General features: G+C 40.8%; 1 protein-coding gene across 1 annotated transcript in view; it reads right to left on the bottom strand.

Annotated features, from left to right (window-relative positions):
* PSMD1 (proteasome 26S subunit, non-ATPase 1) overlaps positions 1-21163 on the bottom strand; it is a 66829-nt gene extending 45666 nt beyond the window's left edge. The window contains exons 1-16 of the mRNA XM_014871637.2: positions 20982-21163; positions 18842-18885; positions 17789-17862; positions 17362-17531; positions 16324-16529; positions 14941-15084; positions 13955-14181; positions 12562-12625; positions 10710-10838; positions 9605-9693; positions 8907-8985; positions 8228-8401; positions 7167-7278; positions 6369-6565; positions 5684-5779; positions 5126-5190 (exon numbers count right to left, since the gene is read on the bottom strand). Of these exons, the coding sequence (XP_014727123.1) occupies positions 5126-5190; positions 5684-5779; positions 6369-6565; positions 7167-7278; positions 8228-8401; positions 8907-8985; positions 9605-9693; positions 10710-10838; positions 12562-12625; positions 13955-14181; positions 14941-15084; positions 16324-16529; positions 17362-17531; positions 17789-17862; positions 18842-18885; positions 20982-20997 (1886 nt within the window). The 5' untranslated portion in view covers positions 20998-21163. The remainder of the gene's footprint in view (positions 1-5125; positions 5191-5683; positions 5780-6368; positions 6566-7166; positions 7279-8227; positions 8402-8906; positions 8986-9604; positions 9694-10709; positions 10839-12561; positions 12626-13954; positions 14182-14940; positions 15085-16323; positions 16530-17361; positions 17532-17788; positions 17863-18841; positions 18886-20981) is intronic.
* Between the last annotated feature and the right edge of the window lie 240 nt (positions 21164-21403).

Genomic DNA, 21403 nt, shown 5'->3' with positions numbered 1-21403 from the left:
ACTTCCATAATTTTGCCTTGGCATAACAACATGGTGTTTACTATCAGTGTCTATTCCCATGAGAAACCAGGTTTTCTCCAGTAGAAAAGGAGAAAGGAAGCCCTTTCATTTTACAACGGGAAGCTAGGTACAAAAATAGGAAAGATGGCTTGCTAAAAGTGTCCTTTTTTACTCTTATTTTTAATAATTCATGTCAACCCTATTTGCCAAGCCACAGCTATGATTCCTTGCATCCAAGTATTCAGGTCCTTTCCAACCTCTGAAAAACAACATAACAATCTTAAAAATTAAGAACTTTTTACTCTCTAAAGGATCCTGTTTACAAATGCTCTACACAGGTAATGGCACCTCGTCTTCAAATTCATTAAACCATGCACAACTTCAGTCAAAGCCTAAGGCTTCTTCTGATTATAGTAAGATTTCTGCTACTACTTCTTTGGAAGGGACCTTCATTCTCCTCTTCCAGGAAGACTGAATACGAGAAGATAAAATGTGTTGGATTGTAAACAAAACCCTTTTAATCTTGCCCATGCAAGAATTAACAAGCAGATACGTTTCACTAAATTCCTCTTCACAATTAAAACATTGAAAGAGTCACTGGTGCAGATCACATTAGAGTGACTGTCAGCCTCATACTCAATTACTCACATCATCTGCTATCTGCCTTCTGAATAAAGGCAGGCTAGAGGATACAACAAAAACAAACTGTCCGAGTCTTCCTGGAATAAAATCCAACTATCAGATCTGTTTGCCTTACAACAAATATATAGCCTTAAAATACCAAAGGCTATGTAAACACAAAGAATACAAAAGCAGGAAACATTACTATTTCACTTGCATCATCCTAAGATGAAAAACTGAACAGAAGCCATGCAAAGTTCTTCATATTTGGGTAGCCTACACTTATCAGCTGAGACTACATCTTCCTTTTGGGACTCTCTAGAGGCTGTATTGTTCCCTCTCTTGCCCTCAGCTTTTTCCCAACAGTACTGCATGAAGACAAAAGCAGCATCCCACAACTCAAGTCCCATTTCCCCATGACTCTCATTCCTCTGGATTTAACAACTGCTATGAGAGCATTAAATGTTTTTAGTTCATGCTTGCAAGCACTGCTTCATCCCACATAGAAGCTTTCTCCCCATCAGAATTGTTCTATCCATCTACCTCCTCATTTTGTATATAAAGTGTTTAGATACTCTGCAGCACTGCTCTAACAAAGTAAAAATAAGGTTGACTCCACAATCCAATCACATCTCACTCTGCAATACCAACAAAGATCAATTCATGATCTAAAGTGGTAAAAATTATGATAAAATTCAGTCTTTCCATTTTTAAAAAGCAAAACACTTTAAATTTATCATGTTTTCCATTGCATCATAATAATCTTTTAAACAAGCTGACCAGAAATCACAGGCACTTTAAATGCTGTTTTCTAACTGTCATAAATATTTCATAAACCACTTCAGCAGAAAGAATCACCAGTATATAAACATCAACAATAAGGTAAATTTGCTATCTATGATCACTGGCAAAAGGACCAGGACTGGGAAAACAGAGACACCTTACAGTAGCCAAACCAATATGTCATTTCTCTTCTTCCTATTTCACAATTCATTTTCTTGTTCAGCCCTGCATCCACACTGCAAGCTCCAAACATCCCAAGCTTTAATAGTGCCTCTGTATCACCTTACAATAACATTTTATTTAGAAGTACCTCCTGTAAGAGGTGGCCATTTTTAAAAAGAGAGAAGATGTAAAGTCTCAGGCTTTTGCACCACACAATTTTGACTGTGTTTTTAGATAGGAAGAGGAAGAAAAGAGGAGGCAGTTTTGAAACAATTCTCTTGCACCAGAACATTTTCTGTTCATTTAATATAGTGGCATGAAAATGATCTGCTCCAAAATATGTAACATATAGTGCCTAAGTTTTGTATGCCACGAAGCCAAGAGGGGAAAAAAGCCACACCAAGTCCTATAGCCAGCAAGCTGTGCTTTCCATCCCCAGTCTGAACCTATGGACTGCTTCTAAACAGTCAGCAAAACCAGAATTAACAGCAGCAACGCTGCTGGTCAAGGTTCAATTCTACACACAGGGTCCCCTGGAAAGCTTTTGGGAGCCCAAGAATAGGACAAGGAAGTTTTGTGCTATATAAACAGGACATGCAACATATTCTGCACACAAGCAGTGTGATTGATACTGCTCTGCTCACTTGGGTGATTTGCCTGCAGACATTTCCCCAGCCAGGCAAGCGTGCATCCAATATCCCAGAGTGAAACTTAGAGCAACACTAACCCCTGCTCCCTCAGTCCCTCGGGGGACTGTAATTGGGTGATTTATTATCTTTCATAATACACTGGAAAATTTAATCTTGCAATTCTTCAGTAAAACTTACGAACCTAGCCTAGAATATTCTATCTAAACCCTGATTCATAAATTCTGAATAATGAAAAAAGCCATATTCATTCTTTTATACATTCTTCCAGTAATTCAAAAGCCCAGTGAAAAAAATGATTACCACACTTAAAAAAACATAAAACAGGTAGAGTTCAAGCAAAACCTTGTTCCTCTAAAAATTATGTCATGTTTTATTACAGTATGTTCTATCACATTTTACTTTGATATTGTGCTGTTTTCATTACCAACAATAAAAGTCAAGATGGGCTCTTGAGTGATTGCATGCAGGATTGTATGCATGTGATAGCAAGGAAAACAAGGACAGCAAAGCTTTACAGAATGTTCTGCTATGCAGATGCGTTACCTAAAATTAGCAGTTTTGTGACGTTTACGACACTTTTAGTGCAAATGCAAGAGGAAGAACATTTATTCACAGACAGTTGTAACAACAGGAGAAAACAAACTGGATATTTATGACACAACGTGAGCTTGTGGGCTGTAGTTCTGTCATGTTCAAACAATGGTGCTTTTAAGGAAATTATCATTCTCTGACTGTGTAACCTCCACCCTTATATGGATTTTACTACTCCTATAGGAGGAACAGACAGAAGCACAAGTCTGAGGCTGCTAAAATGTACAATCCAAGAGAAACTCACACCTCCAGCATACTCAACTTTACATGAATGCCATGAATTCCCCAAGGAAAAGGTAGACTACATTAAACAAATGTATTCTCTTATTTCAATCCTGAACTTCACAGCTCCCTTTCTGGGAGCATGTACAAATAATTCAATGAGAACTCTTTTCATAGGACCTTCAGTCATGTTTCCTTCACTTAAAATGAGATTATTTTCTGGGATTTAGCCCACTGTGTCTCAGGCCTGCTCACCTCCCACCACAAAACACTTCATTCAAAAGCTCTGTATACCCAGCAGCTGACAAATTATTGATTCTTGCCAGTATTCAATGCTGTGTTAGTGGCCTTTACAAGTAAATCCAGTTAGACTTCAACAAACAACAGTCCTAAGAAAGAAATGTCATTTTCGCCATGAAATCTGACAAACTCACAACTCACTTGGTTTTTATGTCTCCATACAATGGCATTGTTGAGCTGGGCCAGAGCAAACAACTAGTTATCAACTGAAAAGTGTTGGCAACTACCACAGCCTAACACAAACTTTTTGCCTCCAGGAGCCAGTGATAATCAGCTAAAAAATTTTAGTCCTTGACTACCAAGTATGGTGGACACTGGAATTCACAAGGGAATGCTCCTCCATATTGCACAAGTAGGTTCTGGACTTCAAGTCTCCAGAAACGGAAAGGAAGAGGCAGGATAACATCTGAACCACTGTACAGCAGGTGAGAGAGTCAAAGATGATGTCACTCATTTCTTCATTGCTGGATATGGAGAGAACAGGCCCTGAACTATGCTGTTCTAGCAAGATGCCAGCACATGGTAAATGGTTTAGCTCAGTGCCTTGAAAGTTTCTCATTTTGGTAAGAGCTATCCATGTCCAATTGCGTTTTGCACTTGTTGAAAAGAAAAATTACACTGAAATCTGAGCTCAAAAGGGTTTTGTCACAACCTGTGTTGCAAAAAGATGCCTGAAGCTATGGAAGGTGTACATGGAATTTTTGTTCTGTACACAGATACAGAAGTCAGCTAAACTGACCCCTTGGCTTCAGGAGAGGCGGAGATCCCTAAGCAGCAAGGAACGAGCTGTGCTGCTTGGAAGTAAAAGAGCAGAAGCACTTGAGAGACACCTGCTGCTCACGGAGAGAATCTGTCGTGTTTGCAAACCACATTCAATTACCCTTCAGATAGAGAAGAACGGCGCAGAGTCACTTCCATGTGGGGAACAACTTGGTTACAGAAAATCTGACTGCTCACATCAGTGACCCAAGTTTTAACCCCATCTTTAAGAAGCTCTCATCTTACTATTAAGGACAGCTACCAACCCAAAAGAAGATGTGAAGAACGATTTTTAAATTACAATTATGTACCCAAGTATGCACCAGCTCCTCTCAGCCACACTCAAAGGCTGCAGTTTGGCCCAGTGCCCAGATTATACAGATTATTGTATTATCAGATGCAGGTGTAGTCCCTGGGGAGCCTTCTAATTCCCCAACCATCCCTTAGCCAAGGAACTGTACGGCACTACAAAATAACCATTTCAGCAATAGGTCTCACTTTAGACAATAAAGGAAACATTGTGACGAATTTGTAATGGGCTTATGTTACAATGTAAGCCCAGGAACTTTTCATGGTTTAACAGTGGATACTTAAGAAACAAAGACTATTTCAAGATCCTCCTTCAGTTTGTTTGGTTTTTTTAAATCAAAGTCACAACACTTTATTTAGCCATTAGGCAGATATATTTGTCTGAGTACTGCTGCCCTTAAGAGGCTTGGCACAAGCACAGTATACTTAATTTTTAATTAACTCTCAATCCTGAATATATTAACTTTTCATTCTATTTGTCAACTTCATCTATCTCTGTTCAGACTATTAAGCCGTAACTCCAGAAACTTACAGAAAGACTCATTAAACATCTGCTGAACATTAAGGAAGGCTTCTGATTCTAAACCTATCTCTCAGTTTTTTAACTTTTCAAAATCCATTCAATTAGCAGTTGAGTCACTTTGTGAAAGCAGCACCACACTCATTTTCTGAAAAAGTAACAGACATTAAATTGAAGGCTGCAGGAGTGACCAAGGAAGACACTTTACCTGAACAGAATGAAACCAAGTGACTCCACAGCTGCCCGCCTCACGTCATCATTCACATCACTCACCTACAAAAGTAAAAACGGGACATTCAGAACACAGTTAAAACACTTGAGAACTCTGCAACATTTCAGGCCAGATGTCAGTTAATCAAGAACACAGGATTATAGAGAAAGTTAGTTAAAATCATGTTCAGCCTCAGCCCAAACAGCCTCACCTGTGTTTGCACACCAATTCCAAGATGATCAAAGAACAGACAGACCTCATCTTCTAGAAGTTATTTTATTTTTTCTTCAGCCCATCATTATTCAGACTATTCACTGCAAATCTGTTAGCTGGGTAGTTTAGGATCACGTTTCATTTTTAATTGGTTCCTTTTCTGTGATAACAGGTTGAAAGTCTGAAAGTCTACTTACCCTAATGTCAGAAGACCCTATTAATTCTACTCATAATACTAAGTAAAACCTTCATCATTTCACAATCTCTAATTTGGACCAGAATATTAACACTTCAGACACAAAGCCCGACAAAGTGATGTGCTCCTAAGGGCACAGTACTTACAGCTACATGCAGTAGGCGCCTGATAGCCTTGTTGTTCCCTGAGCCACAGTATGCCATAGCCACAGTGTACATGCCAGAACGACGGAGAATTGGATCCTGGAAGAGAAAGCATCAATATTTCACATCCATCCAAATGGTGACTCAGTAATTCTAACTTTAAATCAGTTCCACTCTTGCATCTTGAATCTGTAAACAGGTTAAAGGTCAGCCTCATTGCTGAATTGTTTATTTGGGACAAGTAACAGAAAAATCACCAAAGCAAGGTTGTCATTACCAGGTTCAGGGGGACAAAGAGTCTCTATGCTGTAGGTTGCCAAAGAGTATAGGGCAGAGGTGTCATTCTGCTTCTGACTTGCTATCTGCAATGATCACTACCAGAGCCTTGACATCACCCACCTACAGCAAGTCTCATCTATTTTTAACCACTTCATCTTGTTCCACTCCCTGCTGCAGCTCACATGACTCTGAAGACCAAGTATAAGGCTAAAGAAATATACAAATAAGCAGTGTTGTTCTTGTATTTTTGATCAGACTGCAATAACTTGTGAAACAGTCTGACTTCAGACCTATGTAAGAACTGCTCTGGTTCAAAAGAGCCAATCCACCACAGCTGGAGATTCACAAATGGACAGGAAGGTCAATTGTGTAACACAAAAGTCAGGGATTAAGTCACAGCTCAATTTACCTTATCTCTGCAGAGACTCTCAATGAGAGCATCTGCCTCCTCCATCCTCCCATACATGACCAGAGCAATTCCAACCGCGAGGCCTCGCAGGATCTTTTCATGCTGGGTCTCCTGTGCATATCCAACCATGTCCTCAATAGCCTGGGCATTTTTAGATCCCAACATAACCAACCCCAGTGCCAGGCCAGCTGCCTCACCTGAAAAGCACAGAAAAGCAAAAAAGTCAACTCTGTTCCCAAAAGTAATAAACACTGTGTCTAGAAAATCACACTAGATGTAGGCCAATAGATCACTCCTGGACATGACCATGCCAAATAACTCCATTATTCATGGCAAAATGTGTCTGTAAGCACAATTTAGTACTTTTCTCTACCAAGTTCAATTATCATTTCCTTGGGCCAAAAGATGATGAGATCATTTTCCTATGAGCCCCACCAATGCAGCAGGAACTCCCACAAGCTTCTCCAAGCCTATCTCTCAGCTCAAAAAAGCACATGGCTCTGGAGATCAGCCACACTAAAGAAAAAGCATATGACAAATTGAAGAACAGAGCAAAATAAGGGGCTGTTTAAAGACCTAGCATGTCTTACCAAAACTTGTCACAGTGCCAGTCATGACAGGGTCTCTCAATATTACTGACATATAACTGAAGAGCCATAATGATCAGGAAAAGGTCAGTAAACAAAACATAGCTAGAAACAATCTACACTGCTAACACACATGCTGGGGAAAAAAAACCATTACATAAAACCTCATAAGGCCTCAGATGGTTATTTGCTTTGAAAGCAGAACATTTACCTGTCACTGCATCATCCTGGTATAGATTTGTTTTCAGCAGGTCGTACACATCCTGACGTGCTGTCCCCATGGCAGCCAGCCCCAAGCCCAGGCTGCCACCATGTCGCACAATCTAGAGAAGCATATGAAAAGTCAGTCATCAAACAGGGAACAGTATGGCTTCAGCTGAACTAGACATCTTTCCATCAATATAAACCTGCAACCTTTTAGCCCCAAACCAACCCCAAAAAAATCTCTCGACCTGCTAGAAATACCACTTTCACAGTCTCAGGCAGCAGGTTCAGTGAAAGAGGCAAAAAATAGAAGAAAAACAGTTCAAAAGCCCATAAACAGTGAGTTGCAGAAGCTTAACACATAGCACAGAAGACTTTCTAGTAACTTCAAGATCTTCTCCCCCACTGAGTGATTTATGTAAACCATAAATCTGTGCCATGTATAAAAACCCCTAGCTAGTAATAGCTTTTAAATAAAAAGGTAAACAGGTACCCACTTAAAAACAGTCTATAACGTCTTTTATTCTAACAATGGATACATTAGCAGTAAGACTAGTGGAATCTGTTCATGGAATTTTAAAAAAAAGTAATCTGAAATTCCGCAAGGAGAAAGACGGAACATGCTGGGACAATGATATATTCCCAGCATAAAAAGATATTGTTCTTGGAGGTCTACGAACACTAAGTGCAAAAGTAAAACACTTCTTACTGTGTAAGATGCATTAAAACTAAAGGTCAGGGCAGCAGAAACATTTTGTGGCTTATTTCCCTGACAACTAAGCTAAAAACAATAACAGTGCCTGAATGCTGCAGGTCCACTAGCAAAACAAAGCAGATATAACAAGTAGTAAATACGATGAAGCTACAGACACTGTCAAGCACGTAAGAATTTCCTAAAAATCTTACCTAAGCCTTAAGCAACGGGTTGTTAAAACCAACCTTTAAGACCCAGAGGAGGTCTAAGTACCACACTGCTGCTTAATTACCTCTACCTCCCTACTAAACCAGCCAGCACCCTCCTGCATATTCAAAACAGAACAAAGGCTCATTGCTGAGCACAGTACACACATCATTACTGGCATTCTTCAGCTGGTTCAGCAAGTAGTCAATGATGTCCCCACCATGGTTGGCATGGATGAGACCCAAGGCATAGAGGCCTCCTCCCTCCTGGTAGGCCGACCCTGGAGAGGTGTCCTTGGGCAGGTAGGTTGCCATCAGCTGTAATGCTTCCTTCTCATGACCCTGGATGTCCAGTGTCCAGCAGGACGACAGTGGCAAGTGAAATGTGAAAAAACAGCAAAGTAATATTTAAACGTATGTTATAGCCATTACTTCTTCCACTAAAATCAGTGTTTCAGTGTCACACATCACTGTTCAAACTCACTGAAAGTTACTACAGTAAGGAACTCTGGTATGTCCCAAAATCACTTAAGAACCACCTGCAGTTTTAATACCTAGAAACTATTAAATCTGTTGAACTAACAAACTAAGAGTTAGAAAAAATACTCTCTTCTTAACCCATGTTATCCTAGCACCTTTTTGATTCTCAGCAAAACATACCATAAATTATATTGGATCTCAGACAAAATAATATAAACACAACTTTTTAGTGCAAAGACACAAAATATGTTATAGCTGTGCCAGGCATACTGGAGTGCAGGCACCATTCAGAATCCTCATTTTCTCGTTTTCAGTGTTCACAAGTCAAGCATTTACACTGAGTAGACGGAAATGAAAGCAATGTTACCTTGTGTATAACACCCAAGCTGGCAGTAGCAGTAAATTTAGCCCAGTTAGTGGCCCTGGCCAGCCACTCCAAATTGTCTCTAGAAGATGAAAAGAGAAAGGTTATACAAAGTTTTTCATACAGCCTGTTCCTAATCCTGCAAGCAGGGTTTAAGAGCACTGAAGACTGCTATCAAACTAAAAAGCAGCTCCAGAAGGGAAGGCAGCTAACTACATTTCCATTTTACATTTCTCTCCCCTTCATCAGTCCTGATTTTTGACTGGTTGGCGTCAAGCTTCTAGATATGGGTGATCTCAGTGAAAGATAGAGAACTGCTGAATATGCAGCCCACCAATTCTCTGGGAGAAACTATAGCAGAGTTTCTGCAGCTTTCCTTCAGTCCCTCGTAAGGTCAGCCCTAGCATTTCCCTTACAAGAGCCATTCAGTACTGTCACTCCCTACCATAAAAAGATACATCATCTCAGAAACACTCTAACTGGTAAACAAAGAGAAGAGAAATTCCAGATCTTCACCCTCCAAGCTGCTCATTCAGTGAGCAGTCAAACAAAGCCAGTTTGTGAGGATAGAGAAAAGGAAACAATTCTCTAACACCATTTGAGTTCTGCAATTACCACTCTGGAAGTATCAAGTTAAGGAGGGCAACAACGTTGTTCAAACATCTCTAAATTACATTGGAACTTCCTGGCCATAGATTTACCTAAGGAACTGGTCACTGGTTGTCCCACAATGCATAAAGGAGTTTGCTATAACAGTTGCTGTATGACACACGGAATTCCTCACTGCATCCTGAAAGAACAAGAACAATCAGTAGCTTCACTCACCAAAAGATCTGCCCAAGGTCACTAAACAAGCTTGCCAATACTTTAGAAAAATGGACTGTAATGATCCTCAATTTAACCAGCAATTTCCCTGTAATCAGCTAATAGATTGCTAATACACTCTAACATATCCTCAAGCTATCTTTCCCATGCAAAATGATCCTTTCTGCGAGCATCTTTCAGACATTCGATTACTCCAATTGCCACTTAACTGGAAAACCACCCCCTCCACTTCCCAGAACTAAGCACTGCACAGTGAGTGCTGCTGATGTATCCAGGCTGTTCCCAGAACTCTATTGCAGAATCACTCCTGAACACTTCACCAGCAGATGGAAAAGATTTTCCAATATATTTGAAGTGTCATCTGAAACAGATGAACCCACTAACAAGCAGCCCCTACTACTTTTACATCAGATGACGTGCATCTGATTTCACAAATAAAGAACTTCTCCTATAGTTTCTAGTAAGCATTTAAGAGTCTAGTTTACCTGGAAGTTTTCATTTGCCCACCCTTGAGTAACACCTTCCAAAACAAAACCAGTTACTCCAACTCTGTCTACATTACAGTACCTGACTGGTTTTGTCTCTAATGTGGAAATACTGGTCTTCTACTACATACCAGGATTCCTTTGCCAAGCTGAAAGTGTGGGCTTACCTAACATCTCAACCAAGATACCAACATACTGTAACCTATAGTCCTGGCTGACTCCTCTCTTCCCAATCAGCAGCATTTGCAATGGATCTGACATGGAGCTGGAGTGTAAATTTTGCCCATCTTACTGAATATATGAAAAACAAAACAAACCCACCAAAAAAAAAAAAAAAGGTGAGAAAAAGATGAGTTGCTATAACCAATCAAAAAAAATAATTAAGTATCAACATGCTAATTACAGCCTATCATTAAAAACAACGGCAGCATGGTCAAAACCAACACAGGATGAATCAAATAAATCCAAGACAACCATATTTAACAAAGTCTCTTACCTTTGTGTTTTTGAGGATCATGAGGTCTGTATTGTTGTTTCGTATTAAAAACTGCAGATGTAACTCAATGGCCATTTCCCCACTTAAAATTTTAATCATTTTTGAGATCTGGTCCTTAGGCTCTGGGTTCTTCATATACAAGAAAAAGGAAAAAAAAAATCCATGAGAACACAACTATGGTTCTGTTAAAATACAACTCATGAGAAGCCACTCTGGTAAGTTCCCATCACCATATTCCAAAGTCTATCTGGTTTTAGGACTAAGAAGACATTGTTTCTGTCCTTGGTGCACAAGCCCAAACCTCCCAGAAATCGGATCTTTTGTGTGCAACAATGCAGGTGGGAGAAGACCCTTCAAAAAGAAATGTATTCTTTCATTGAAAGCAAAAGGATATGAGTGACATCTGACATTCTGCAAGCTGCTGTTTGGCCTTACAGAGACAGTAAGTCTCCTGCCAGAGGCAAATCCTTTTATAAATGAACTTCAATTTCCATGGAAGCTTTCACAGACAGGGCCAGAAAGCTACAATAATTTGCATGACCCTGTGCTGAGCTGCAGCATCATTCTTGTGAGCTACAAGCTTTATTTAGAACAGCTAGTAGAACTAGGAAACTAATCCATTCATCTTCGAGAAGTCTTTGAGAAAAGTCTCCTTCCTCCTCATGATGAACAGTTGAAAATGGATCTGTAGAAACTGAAGTTCGTTCTGAACAGGGTGAAAAGTACAGTGCAGCTCTTTGTCCTGACATTGCTAGCTGATCACAGACCAGTCAAGCATGAGTAGTTCACCCCTTAAACTAATTCCCTCAATTATTTCTTTGTAATCAGCATTCTGAATTATGGAAGATCAAGCTAAGGAACATTTCTGGCCACACAGATTGTTTATGTGTACTTGACACAATTAACAAAGCCAGTGCAGCAGAAACTGATTCAAGACACCTTTCCCGTACAAAAGCACTGTCAAGGTTCCTTGCTGGGGCAAGAAAACTCAACCCCTTTTGCTTTCCTTGTGAAATATAATTTGAAGAAAACACTTCTGTTTGCCCTTAATTAATATTTAAGTAATCTGCAAGAATCTTTCAAAGATTTTCAAGTTTTGTTTGCAAAACATTTACCATGGGGAAAAAAGAAAAACATAAAGCAACTTGTCTTGGGTTTTACCTTCTTCTCTGGTGGAACTTCTTGTCTTCAGCATTGGAAATGTCAAAACTGCATTAACTATTCTACATGCTGAAATGCAACTGTATGTGCATGTTAGAAGTGAACTCACTTTCTCCAATACTTGGGAAAATAAACTAAACAAAAAGATTCCAACCAACTGGCCCAGCAACACAGCACCATGTAGGCCCGAGTTAACTTTATGCCTTCATAGAAAAGAAACTATGTTACTACATCAGCATCCCCTCCTGCCATTCCTGAAGAACAGCATCCATTCTATCTAACCAGAACTACAGCTGGATTTTTCAAAGAGAGGGAACTAAAATGCATCAAGCTAATTCACCCCCTAAGATTCTCAGCAGCAGTTAAATTTCAGGCCTTTCTTTTGGGATGAGTTAATTCTTTCAATATCAAAAAGCAAACACATGAGCCAGATCCTTCTGTCTCCTTTTTCAAAACTCAGTAATTCCTACTGAAATCTGACCATTTCCTACTCTCACACAGCTTTCAGTATCTGAACTGCTGGACATTAAGTCAGATACTTGGCCCTCAGAGATCATCTGTCACCTTGTCTCCAAGCAAAACAGAAAAGGAATTCCATTCTTTATTAGCCAAACCAATTTAGAAATCCTAGACATCCAAAGAGAACACATAAGAAAAACTAAGTAAGGTCTGTTTCAGAAATAGTACTCACAATTTCTGAGGACCTCCCTGCTGCACAAGTGCTTCCTGGTTTCTCTTCTGCTTCCATAGCTTCACTGAAATAAAATAAAAATGAAAAATGCATCACTTACAAGTCAAGAATTGTAATTACAGCTGAACATTGTCCTGAAAGAGCAGCCCGGACTTTGGAGATGATGACTGGAAAAGAGGACTTTGATAGAACAAGGGCTGACTATCTGGAGCTTACTGCTGAGCAGAAAACTACCCCTCCACTCAATTTTCAGGGAACTTGAAGACAAAGGCCTGGAAAACCTTACTCTCTTATCCCATCTATAGAAACAACCAAAACAAAGATGGTGGGAATAAACATACACAGGTGAGAAAACAAGGTCAACAAACAAGGTATCAAGGATAATTATATCCTCCCCTAGAAGCCTTGTGCTTGTCACTATTAGCATGGATCCCAGACTCTCGACACGGAAATGAAACATATTAAGCTGTTGTTAGCACCTTTTCCTAATGCTTCACAGGCTCACATAAATTACTCTGTCTTTCCTTTTATTTCACTGGAAGAGAGGAAGAGGAAAATGCTTGCCATGCCTGTGTCATTGGTTCAAGTGAGTTTATACACAGCTCCACAGCTGGATAAACCCTTACAGTCAACCAGTCTGGATCGAGGTGGGATTCTCCACCAGACACTACCAGACACTTAGTAGGGAGCAGGTTGTGCACAGACATGAGAGCTCTGGTGAAAGTACCAGCAAGCATTCTACAGTGATTACAGAGCAGATGGAGAACTAACTTCTTCCATGCTGCCCCTGAGCTGGGCAGCAACCTTAACATAGATTGGCCAATTCTCCTATAAGTCACCGAAAGAAGAAATAAAGGTGGCAACTTAGATTTTTCTTAACAGCAGCTTCCTGCAGTTTTAAAAACAGTTTTTAAAAACTCAAAGTAGTTTTGAAGTAGCTCTTCTGAACTGTAAGTACAAAAGGGTCTGTTAACACCACAGTATCATCTGAACTCACTCTTCTCACAAGCTGCTACGTGAAACCAAACTTCCACGTAGCTGTGATGAGCTTTTTCCCTGAACTCCCCAGCTCTGCAAGTTGCTGCAAAGACCACAGAGAATCAGCATTTCCAAGCAATTCATGGCATGGCTTAATGAATCACTGCTCATTAGTTGAGCCCCAGTATAACTGCTCTGTGCTTATCTTAATTGCAAAGGAAAATCCCTCTAAAAACCAGCAGATTTTGGTAATACACAATTTTGTTTTGAGCAAAATAGCATGTCTTGCCTATTGCTTAAATAAAAGGGAGTAACTTGATAGCTTGTAAAAAGCAACCATACATGGAATATGAGACTCCCTTAGAGCGGGACTGGAGCCAAACAGCTCCAGCAGCTCTCAAGTCAATGTCTCCACCTGTCTTTCTCTGATCCAGGGACAGTGCCGGTGTTGGTGGATCCAGGCACGGAGGCAATGGGAGTTCCAACCGTGCGGAGGTTCTGGATGACAGAAGACAGGAACTGCTGGCTCGCACTTTCATACAGGTCAAAGCAGATTTGGTAAGCCATGAGAAGGTTATCATCCTTCACCAATTTTTCCAAGATGTCACTCACAGCCTGTGGGTCATCCAGGAATATCAGGCACTGAGCAGGAGAAAGGGAAGAACAGAAAAAAGAAACAACAAAACAAAAATATGAGAAGACATTAGATACTTCAGAATGAGAAAGCAACACTGCCCAAGGCCACACTCCGATACCCTCATCTGCTGCTTCCACAAGAACACCCCCCCTCAAAGAAAGAAAATTTTTTTCTCTTTCATTGAAGACAATAGAAAACTCAGAAGAGTTTTCATGGAAAAACAAGACTTGTCCTACTACACATAGAAATTTCAAAAGCACATTGAAGAAGTCATTTTGTAGGGATGTCTCAGCTGAAATAAAACAGGCATAACACTGAGTCACGTGTACGTGGCATACCAAGACTGGCAAAGATCTGAGGATATCTGAGTAACTTCACAACTGGTTGTCTAAACACTTTCAGACAATGGCTTACCAAAAAAGCAAAGCACTGGAAATGTTCTTGTGAGGAATAAATAAAACTCCAAGCTGTGAACCTACCATCTGATACTCCCTACATAGGCTTAAAATACTCTGTCAGAGTTGTCTGTGTCCTCAAACTGCCTTTGAACAGATTTCTAATTTCTTTTTTTTTTAATTGACCAAATATGCAATCTTTACATCTCTTTTTCAAGTTGGTCTCACTCTGATAAATGCTGGAAGCATGCAATCAGGAAAAGATATTTCATTTAACTGAACAAAAGACAGAGAACAGGTAGATCTCACCCCAAATATACCTAAAGAGTAACTTCTTATTATCTTTAAACAAGATTTTGAAAGGTTTACCTGGCACACATTGATGAAGTCTGGTTTCTCCAAATTCATGTAGATTTTAACTAGAACTCTCAAGACTTTATTACGAAACTGTTTATTCTGCATCAAAGACATACAGAGCTTCAAGCTGTAAGCCAGCATTCCAGGAACATCATTCTGAAATAAAATTCAGGGACATCAAACATGGGTTTAGACTGAAAAGTAGGATTTAGAAAGGAAAAAAACCTACCCTTTTTCTATTTAAAAAAGCAGACCAAACGTGCATATAAATCTTCACTGTTTCCTTTCCTATTTTCAGAAAACCTTATATACAGGTGTATGGAAGTTTAAAGAAAAAACACTATCAAAATCATGCAAAACACTATCAAAACCAACATTTAATTCAGAAGTTAAAACATGCAAAATATTAACTAAAAACTACACCTATCTTCCCTTCACCTCTCTTGTTCAATCAATTTTGAATGCAGTGAAATTCATTGCACTAACATAAAATGCCAGCAAAGCCAACCATGCACCAAGAAAAGATAAAGTCTGAGAAACTGATTTGGTTATTAGACTTCAGAAAGCTAATTCAAAATGAGGGATTTATAATGGGCAAGTTATTAAATCCATAGGACAACAAAGAAAGCAAAATGAATTCCTTATTATTATCACTCATACTCAGAAATGGGAGACATCCAAACATATGTAAAAGTTGTGAACTGAAAAGCAGTAATAGTTAAAGGATTCAAGCTATGTGTCTGGCATATGACTGAGATACTACAGCATAACAAGATTGCAAACAACTGCTGAGCTGCTGCAGATAACTATAGGCTTGCTTCTCTTACTGCCACTAACAGTAACATTAATTAAATGAAACCCACAGTGAAAGATTTTAAAGGCAAGGTGCCCCATATCTTGGAGTCAGGGCAGGCCAAGACTGCACAGTCACTGAAAACTGAGCAGCTCACCCATCTACTGGAGTTTTTTTTTTTTGTTTGCCATTAATAAATCACTTACCCAGCCCTAAGGATCCCTTCCCACAGTGAATTACAGCAGATGACAGGCACAACTAAATAAAAGGGCTTCTCTTACATTATGCCAGTATTGTATCTCTGCCAGTAGCTGACTAGGAATACCTTAAGAAGAGGGCACATAGCCAAGCTTCTTGGGAATATTTTCCCATAAACTTGTAGCTCAAGGATTTCCTAAAGGCAGGGAGGATGCTCCTATGCTTGATAGTCCTGAGTGGCTCTGCTTTCTATGAACATGCTGAACTGAACACCCTGAGTTATATCTTTTGTTCTGTTCATACAAAACAGGGCAAGTTCCACAGCAATATGGACCTTGCACTTGACTTCTGGATCCATACCTGGAAAAGCCTAGCTACAGGGACCTCCTGTCTCTTGCACATACCGACTCAAGGATGGTTTTCTCAAAGATGTCCAGCCTGCGTGTCTCCAGAGCGATGCCAATGGCCTGTTTGTACTTGTGGTCATCCAAGCACCGCTGGAACATTTTGTTCACTATCCCCTCCAGCCTCTCATCCACGGGTTTCTTCTCCCCTTCCGGCAGCTCCGCGTTCTCCACACACTGCTTGGTGTAGTGGTCGATACATTTTGCTGAAGAGATAATGAACAAATATGGGGGGAAAAGTCAAGTTCCCAAATTTTTGTAGTTTTGTACACGTGAAGAGACCAACATGTGCATGAACATGTTCTAGCAGCATGTACCATATGGGAATTACACATTTGTGTAGTCATATACAAATAATAGTGGAAAACTATTATCTCCTAACAAACTCTGATTTTAATGCTGAAATCAAGTAGTTATTTTAAAAACTAAATCAAGGATACAATCTTTGTTGAAGTGTCATGTTAAATAAATGAGAAAACAGCAGTAAGAGACTTCCTAGCTCCACTGCAAACACCAGCTGGGGAGATTGAATGCCAGCCCCAGCTCCATCATATCCTGTACAAAGCAAGTGACTCCAGCAGATGAGATTTTTAAAAGGCATTCAAATTACACCTGCAGTCAACTGCTGACTTGCCATCTTGTTCTGAGTGGATAAATACAACTGTCCCTCTCAATTATGTGTGCAGCTACACTTACCAGTCTATTATTTCCAAAGTCATACTGAAATTAATAATATCAGCACAAAAATGAGAGAAAGGACAATAAACAATAGAAGCGATTTTCTTATTAGGAATTCACTATAGAATAAAGACTAAGAATAGGAATGAAACTCCAGAACTCGGAAGTCAATTCCATTACAGAATCCCAAAATATAAGAAAAGTACAAATAAACTGGGTAAAATTAGCTGCAATATCAGTTCATATGAACACAAAGACAGAAAGAAGAATACAGAGAAGAAAGCTAAACTAAGTAAAATTCCAAAGTTACAGCAGTTTTGACAACACAAAAGTTTTTCATTTGCAGCAACAGTTCTTTACCAATGATCGTCTCCACATATTCTGAGTTGTCATTCACATTGAAGAGGTCACCAGCTCCCAGGGCATAGTTCAGGGATTCCTCAAAGGCTCCCAGGTGGTAAAAAACTTTAGAAGCAACCAGAGCAGCAAACTGGCGACTCCGAAAACCTTCGTCTTCATAGAGAACTTCACTGCAGAGGAGGAAGAGAAGAGCATCACTCTGTGTGCTCAGATCTCTTTAAGGCCACATGACTCAAGTACAAGCTGCACTGAACTTGCATCTTTGGGACCACAGCTCCAACCCCACATGCAGACATATTAGAGCTTTCTAGGAAATATGGAGCTACATGCTGTATTAGCCATTTTCAAAATGGCTAATTAGAAACCAGAATGACATCCACTTCATATCTCATGTTCTTTTTAAGGAGTATTAAGTGTCTTCTCTTACATTTTGTCCACTGACTCAGAGATTTCTGCCCAGAAGTCATTGACAACAGCATTCAACTTGTGAAGAGCAAACTCCTACCAAAAAAAAAATTATATATATTAAAAATGCATTTTCCACCTTTCCCCAGTAAAACCTAAGTACATTCTAGGATGAATATCATGAACGCTGACCCATTTCAACAGCAAATTCTATTTTAAAAGATCTTTGCAAGCATTCACTAATCTTTGCAAGTCTTCTGCAAATAAAGAGCTGTTCACTTCACAGGGAAGACAATTCCAGCATTCCTTTCCATGGCCTCTCTCTGATGAATGACTGGCTGATATGTCCGATTGATGAAATTGTGACAACCTTTGTGTAGCACATGGAATCAACCTGTGGCATGCAGCAGCCAACTCTATTTATCTATATGGACACAATACTTCAGATGACAAACCACAATCAGCCCACTTGTAATCAGTTCACAGCAAAATCAGGGATCATTCAGATCCATCACTACCTATGTCTGTATGCAAGAAAAACAATTAGGGAATTACAAATATTGAAAAGTGCATGTTCCATCAACACACCACCACTCAGTGTTGGTGTTCTGTGGATTCATACCCTCTGTGCACCCAAAAATATCTGTTGCTGTTTTCTTCTTCTCAGACTACTACTGTGATTTTTTTCCAAGTGAAAACTATAACTATGATTTGCTCTACATTGGTTAAACTATTCTAAAAACCTGAGCTGCTCTTCAGCTTTGAATTTTACATAATCAAAATGCAGTCTCTGGAACAATTTTAAGTAACAAAGCCCCATTACCACCAGAGAGATGGGAGCTTTCATGAATAGAGATTTTTGCATTGAAGTTCCTGTTTGATCCATGCTCAAAACAAGGAAGTTTGCAATCTGTTATCATTTATTTAAGCCCTTTCTTTTAGCTTTCAGGCTAGATACAATTAGGCGCCCACCTGTTGCTGTCCAACCATAAATTACTGAGATCTGCTCCTTTTTGATTTTAAGCTCTCCACATAATGCATTTGCTATTACTTGCTCTTAGATGTAAGAGCTTACCTTGAGCTGTGGCTCTTCTTCATCCAGAAGAGAGATAATTCCAGCTACAAAACAAAATAATAGTTAATTTCAGTTTCTCTGTATCAAAAGCAAGCTTGTCATTTAGTTCAAAACCAACAGAACAGGAAAGAAGGCTATCTCTGGAATGCTAATTTTAAATCTTCAGTATAAAACTTCAACGATCAGATTCAAATTTGTATTAAATATAATGTAAAATAGTTCAGAATTTTTAACTGAAAAGGTACATTATTTATAAAAAGTGATCCTTCCTAGGGGAAAACAAAGAATTTTTCCATGCCAAGGAAACTGGCCTCATGGATAAGAGGAGATGTACATCACAGCTTTATGCTTCTGACTGCTGATCCTGTCCCAGAACATTTGTACAGTTACAGAAATACTGTTTAACTGACATGACTGAGAGATTCATAGGAGCTTAATCTGAAGAACAGGGATAGCTGGTTTCACTGCTAGACTGCAAAGACGCAACAGAAAGGGCTGGAATATGATCTGATCAAAGTCCAACACAACTCACTGCTTTAATCTGTTGTACAGCTTGACAACTTCATTGAATGTGAAAAAACACATGAAACTGGAAAGGCCAGCAAGTCTCTGGAGGCTGAATTAGGCTTCCAAAAGATCTCAACAAATCTAAAAGGAGCATGTGCAGGTCCAAACCAAAATGCACAAATACAGGATCTGAACAGTACAGAGGGTTAAGACAAAATATGATCAATAATATCATTTGGCTGCAGTGAAAGGCAGAGAACCCAAACCTCACACAGACGTGTGAGAGCAGTTCTTGGCAGATCCATGAGGAACCTTCCCTTCCCTGGGCACTCACTGGTCAGAGCCCTGCCTAGTGCTGGGCACCATGTTTGAGTCATGAGCAAAGCAGGGTGTTTGGAGCTGGGCAGTAAGAACAGGGAGCTCTGGCAGTCACCACCTGAAGGATGGCTGGAGGCTTGTAACTGGTTGGTCTACAGACACCTGGGAAGGGTACAGTACTTGGGGCAGCTGCCAGCAGGAAGATCAGAATAATCTGATCTTTGTGTCAGATATTAACAGAACAGCAACACCAAACTTTACTGAAGCCTCAAAGAATGAGGTTTGATGACCTGAAAAGTTTTCTCACGTTTATTCCTTTGCCTAATAGAGTTGCAGAACCTCCATTATCAGTTACTGTTTTTAAAAATCAGCTTTGACACACATCTATCAGTAATAGGAATTGAAGGAACACCAATATGGCTCTTAGGCAAAGAAGGCAGATTCAGCAGTCATCCCACTTCTAGCTCTTTCCAGTGGTTTCCTGCACCTCTGCACCAAATGTTTGCTTTGAGGTTTTTTAAAATTATTATTTTTATTTTAAATAAGTTTCAGTATTTACCTGATTTGTCAGGACAATGCAATCTCACTCCTACACACCACCTACACACGTCACTCCCACATACCATTTTTACATTTTTAAAATGCCTCTAAAATTAATTCCTGCTTCTCCTCAATCAAAACAAAGACTTAAATAAAACAAAAGGTTCAGAAAGAGAAAGCAACCTGGACAATGTCATTCTCTGCATTGTTTCTATCGCCAAGCCACAACCAGCCACATGTTAATTTCTGGCCTAAGTATTCCTGGAAATACTTTCCATATATTTTTACACTATTAAGCTCCCAATAGATGCACAAACACCGCGTAACATCCAACTCCTGACACACTTCCTTATCCCGCACTCCTTAGACCGACGTTTCCTCTGCATTTGCGTTTCTGAACTCCAAACTCCTTCCTCTTCCCCCTCTCAAGTCCCTGCTGCACCTCCCGAGTGCGCTCCGGTTTTACACCTAAAATGCGCCGTTCACTTGAAGCAGCTGAACCCTCCCGCTCACACCGTGGGAGCCCCGCGCCCCTGCCCGGGGATCCGCAAAGCCACCGGAGCCCTTGTGAGACACCGGCAGGACACGGACACGGCTTCAAGAGCCGGTCGTGCCGGAGCGCGAGGCACCGGGATAGTCTCTCTCTGCCGTCCGGAGGTAACCGGGGCGAAGGGGCCCCGTGACGGGCGGCCCCGCGGAGCCGCGGCGGTGCTCAGTCACGGCCCTGACTCAGCGAAACCCTGGCGGACAACGCCGCTCCGCGACGCTGCCTCACCGGCCGAGGTGATCATGGTGCCACCCGGCTGCCCTCGGAGGGGGGGTCGGGGAGGTCCGAAGGGTCCGGGGTGGTCGGGTCGGGTCCGGTCCGGCCCAACCGCGGTTCCGCCACCACCGCCGCTGCCCGGCCCGGAAGTGCCGCCAAGGGCCTCTTCCGGCTGCTCCGCAGTGCGCCCGGGAAAGGTGCCCGTGTAATCGCCTGAGCGGGACGGCGCAGAAACAGGCGGGCAGGAGCGGGGCAGCCCTGCCGTCGGGGACCTTGTACCGTCCGCGGACCCACAACGACATCTCGCCAGACTCGCGGACGTCTCGGGGCTCCCCCACAGCCCCCACGGGCTCCTCACGGCCTCCGGCGCCCGAAAACCCCACACCACTGCCGGAGCCGGAGCTGTGAGTTCCCCGTGAATGACCCCGCCGGTG

This window comes from Sturnus vulgaris, chromosome 10, assembly GCF_052056855.1.
Source record: "Sturnus vulgaris isolate bStuVul1 chromosome 10, bStuVul1.hap1, whole genome shotgun sequence".
Taxonomy (NCBI): domain Eukaryota; kingdom Metazoa; phylum Chordata; class Aves; order Passeriformes; family Sturnidae; genus Sturnus; species Sturnus vulgaris.
Note: the sequence above shows the minus strand (reverse complement) of the source record. Positions and strands in the feature narration are given on the sequence as shown.